This window comes from Primulina eburnea, chromosome 9, assembly GCF_022965805.1.
Source record: "Primulina eburnea isolate SZY01 chromosome 9, ASM2296580v1, whole genome shotgun sequence".
NCBI lineage: Eukaryota > Viridiplantae > Streptophyta > Magnoliopsida > Lamiales > Gesneriaceae > Primulina > Primulina eburnea.
The window spans coordinates 23,813,891-23,818,909 of record NC_133109.1 but is presented as its reverse complement, the minus strand read 5'-3'; the positions used below and the strand labels follow the sequence as shown (position 1 = coordinate 23,818,909).

General features: G+C 39.4%; 1 protein-coding gene across 1 annotated transcript; it reads right to left on the bottom strand.

The window, feature by feature from the left end:
- Nucleotides 1–338: 338 nt before the first annotated feature.
- Nucleotides 339–1,281, bottom strand: LOC140840457 (uncharacterized). Its single transcript, XM_073207643.1, has 2 exons — nt 811–1,281; nt 339–718 (listed from the first exon to the last, which is right to left on the bottom strand). Exons 1-2 carry the CDS (start codon nt 1,217–1,219, stop codon nt 702–704), a joined length of 426 nt encoding a protein of 141 aa, XP_073063744.1. The 5' UTR covers nt 1,220–1,281; the 3' UTR covers nt 339–701.
- Between the last annotated feature and the right edge of the window lie 3,738 nt (nt 1,282–5,019).

Below are 5,019 nucleotides of genomic sequence, written 5' to 3'. Positions count from 1 at the left end.
TCTCTACTTCACTTCTGAATTCTTTGAACCTTTCAAAGGCTTCAGACTTGTATTTCATCAAATACACATACCCATACCTCGAAAAGTCATCGGTAAAGGTGATGAAGTAGGAATGTCCATGCTTAGTGGTGATGCTAAGCGGACCGCACACATCGGTATGGATCAAATCCAACAACCCTTTGGCTCGCTCCGCATGGCCCTTAAAGGGAATTTTGGTCATCTTTCCTTTTAGACAGGATTCACAAGTCGTGAGAGCATTAATATCGGACATATCAAACATGCCAACTCCCACTAGCTTGTTCATCCTTCTTAGGGAAATATGACCTAATCGAGCATGCCATAATTGTGCCGAATTAAGAGTATCTTGTTTGCGCTTATTTGTTGTTGTTATCGTTTGGACATTGTTAAGTGGAATATCTTTTAATTTTAAGGTGTAGAGATTGTTTTCAAGTTCACCGGTACCAACTAAACATTCATTCTTGTAAATATTGCAAACACCTTTGCCAAATAAACAAGAAAATCCATCGATATCAAGCATAGGAATGGAAATAATGTTTTTGATCAAGTCTGGTACAAATAAAACATCTCTCAAAATAAGCTTAAAATCATTGTTCAAAATTAAATAAACATCTCCAACAGCTTTGGCAGCAACTCTTGCCCCATTGCCCATCCTTAAGAAGGTCTCACCCTCTCGGAGCCTTCTACTTCTTCCCATCGCCTGCAAATCATTACAGAGATGTGAGCCACAGCCGGTATCCAATACCCAAGAAGTAGAGTTAATCGAGATATTTACTTCAATAAAGAACATACCTTTGCCAGAACCCTTCTGCGCAAGATATTCCCTGCAGTTACGCCTCCAATGTCCAGGCTTCTTGCAGTGATGACAGATGTCAACTGTCTTCTCAGCCTTGGCTGGCGCGGCTGCCACTACGGGACTCGGAGTCTGCCTCTTCAAGGGCTCGCTCTTCTTGGGGCGCTTGAAAGAACGCTTCTTTCCCTTCCCAGGTGGACCGGTCTTCGTGCCAGATGAAGAGCCCACATAAAGAACCGACTTCTCCTTTTTGATTGTGGACTCAAAGGTCACAAGCATGTTCACCAACTCTTCAAGGCTGGGCTCGAGCTTGTTCATATTGAAGTTCACGACAAAAGGATCGAAAGAGCTAGGCAGCGACAGCAGCAGCACATCCGTGGTCAACTCCGATGGCAAGATCAAATCCATGCCAACAAGCTTGTCCACGAGCCCAATCAACTTTAGGCCATGCTCATGGACCGAAGTCCCATCTCGCATGCGTAAAGTGATGAGCTCCTTTACTGTGGCATGCCTCAAAGGCCGAGTTTGCTCACCGAAGAGCTCCTTGAGGTGCATATGAATGTCAGCAGCATTCTTTGCATCCTCGAATCGCCTTTGCAGCTCATCGTTCATCGAAGCCTGCATATAACACCTTGCCTTCAAGTCATGGTCGCACCAATCCTTGTAGGTCTGCAATTCCTCAGGAGTGCAGCTAGTCGGAGCCTCAGCAGGGGGCGACTCAGTCAGTGTGTATGCGATTTTCTCCGAGTTTAAGACAATCTTTAGATTTCTTAGCCAAGTGATATAGTTAGGTCCGGTTAGAACGTGTTTTTCGAGAATAACGGAAAACGGGTTGCGAATTGATGACATTGTCAAAGATTTGTACTGAAAAGTAAAACAGATAAATGTTAATGACTATTTTAAAATATTTAATAAGATATAAAGTTTGGACTTTTACTTTATAAATTATCACTCTCACTGTTTTGACATTTTCACTACCCTCTAGTGAAAACGGGAAACACTTTCCTCAGTAGGTACGTAAGGTCCAATTAGCGAATTGTGATCCCGAATAATATCGGCCAATCACAATTCCTAAAAGGTAGTTTCCAATTGCATCGCTATGCAACCCTCTACGTATACTTTTGTCTCACGTTTGATTAGGACCCAATAATATGACGTCGTTCATCTTCACGTGTCAAGCCTAACCCATCGATATTGAACCTTAATGGACGGTCGCCATGAGTTCCCTCAATAATATGAGCCGAAATCATGGGAGTTCCACGTAGTTCACATCACTATGTCAATGAATGTCACAGCTTTCCGGCACCCAAGGCCCCCTCAATAATATGAGCCGAGTCCCGAGTACGGGTAGCGCTCATCATGCATCCATTGTCGATGGAAGACAAGGAAATTATAAACAAATTTATAATTCCCCTTTTCGGACTTGATATTAATTTTGAATCTTATTCAAAATGAGGGTTTTTAATTTTGAAAGGTCTCATCATTAATTTTATTTTAAAAGCTCGTCATGTTTGATCGTATGTTTGCCGGATTCATGCAACTTTGTTATTATCATAATAATAACGCACATACTCATTATTTATAACATATCATGCATATATTATAAATAGAAAACAGTACAAGGATGATCAATTGCCCCAATTCTAATGGCCCGTGTGAGCTAAACACGGGCCTAGGTCCAATCCTAGGGTAAATGCAAGGGATGCAAACGCAACTACATTATTACATTAGCATCCAATATTACATGTCTTCGATCTTCAAAATCACCAAGGTCACCATCTTCCAATCTTGATCTTCCACTATTCTAATATTTACAATTAAATATCCATGGCACATAGGGATACATCTCATGGGGGTGGGAACGGGCCATAAACCAAGGCCACTTTAAATTGATAATTATTACAATCATACAACACAAATATCCTAGCATACACCTAGCAAATTGGGCTTGGGCTTTTGATCATCCTTCATGCATAATATCACATATCATACACCATCAATTAATTATCACAATAATTAATTGATCCAATATTATATATCTTTATCCAATCACTAACCGCCACAATTATAAATTAAAGTAACAAAGTATACAAACACCTTTGTCTACTTTCAAATTAATTTATTTATAATCGAATTTCTTGTAAATCACAATTTACTATAAATAATTAAAGTCCTACTTCAATTATTTATTTTATGAGAAAATATGTGCAACAATTGTAAATTTAAACTTAAGGGCCCAAAAACCATTTTTCACCAAAAAATATTTTGGCCCATTTAAATTTCACAAATTATGTTGGCCATCCAATGGCCCAACATCTCAAGGCCCATGACACTAAGATTGTCCAAAACACTTTTGGAAACCCTAGTCGTCATCGTCGTCGCCGGATTCCGGCAACAAAATTTTTTTTTATTTAAAATTCCTGCACTTTTTCGGGCAGCCCGAGCTGCCCGAAATTTCAGGGCAGCTCGGGCAGCCCTCGGGCAGCAACATGCTGCCCGAAAAATTATTTTTTTTTTGTTTTGCTTCAAAAATTTCGGCCTTGTTAATTCCTTGCACCAAAAAATTTCTCAAGCGGTTAGAAATTGATCTCAACATAATATTACATAAATATTACACAAAAACCGTAACCATAGCTCGGATACCACTTGAAAGCGGACCGGTTACGGTGGCCGGAAGCGCAACGGAAGTCAAAAATTTTTAATTTAAGCATAGAATTTTCGGCCACCCCTTGTTCTTGTGCAATATTTACAAAATAACACCATACATAGGATGTTAGAAAGATTACCTATCAACCTCTTGAGGTTGATGTTTGGCTCCAACTTTGTTGTGAACAACAAAGCTCTTCAAAGGATGAAAAATCTACAAGCTCCTCCTCCTTTGCATCAAAATAAGGCCCACCACCAACTAAGTAAATCCCCTCTTAATTTGCACTAGAAAATTAAGAGGATTTTTCAAAGAGAAGACTTTTATTCTCCAACACTTGAAGAACAAAAGAGAGAAGAAAATTGAGAGAAAAATGTATGCAATATTTCGGCCAAGGTGTGAGAATGAGGAGGGAAAGTTGAGTCTTGGGGTTGCAAAAAGTTAGATACAAAAGTTGCATGCCATGCAATATTTTATTCAAAAGTAATGCAAACCCCTTCACCTCCCAAGCATGCAAACTCTAGTGGGCTTGCAACCTTTTGCAAAGCCCATGGACTTTTAATTGTCTCAAACACTTTTGAGCCCAATTAGACTTTACTTGATTTTACTCAAGCCCACTAGTTAAGTAATTATTTTCAATTGGGCTCTACATGGCCCAATGTTATTTAATTAATCCAACACTTGAATTAACTTAATTATTTGGACTCTACTAGGCCCACTAGTGATTAATTAATTCAACACTTGAATTAATTTAATTTAGTCCATAATAATGTTTATGAAAATCACAATTTTCAAATACATTATTCACTTGGCCAAATTTTAATCTAGGAACACTTCCATAAATTAAAATTTATATTTCTCTCATAGAAGTCATACTTCTATTTTTCTTTACGCTTATAAACACATTTATAAGCCGTTCAACACTGATAAGTACAATTTATTGTACTTTTATTACTTGTTTTAACTTGAAATTTTGTGATTCTTGAGCAGTTTTTATTTGATATGTTGTTGTTTTTGTTATTATAGTTTGGAAGCTTAGAAATGAGAGTTTGGAGTGATATAGTATGAATTAGAAGGTGCAAAGGACAAAGAGACACGAAGCAACAGTGCTCCCGCGCTATTAACATCACTGCTCCCGCGCTGCCTGCCGAGAAGAGAGTGCACCCGCGTTGCTTACATCGCCGCCCCCGCGCTGATTGTCGAAGCATGACCGCCCCCGCGGTCATGCAAGCGCCGCTACGCGGGCAACAGATTTTTTGGCGAACATGCACCGCACCCGCGGTCATGCACAGAAAACTTCCGGAAATTGTGAAACTATGGTGTGCTGCGCATGGGACTTGAAGACTTTGGTGTTTTGCGTGCAAGACTTGTTGAGGACTATAAAAAGCCTCCATTATTCATCATCTAGGGCATCTTGGAACAAAAGGAAGAGGTTGGAGGCTACAACAAAGGGATTAAAGATCAAGTGCATCCTTGGGAAAGTTCTTGCACATCTTTGGATAAAAGCTTCATTTGAACTCCAAAACTCTTGTTCTAAGTTCTTCTTTCTTTACTTTCATTGTTA

Excerpts from the sequence above, each read along its gene's own strand:
- LOC140840457 (XM_073207643.1), bottom strand. The coding sequence starts at position 1,219 with ATGGATTTGATCTTGCCATCGGAGTTGACCACGGATGTGCTGCTGCTG.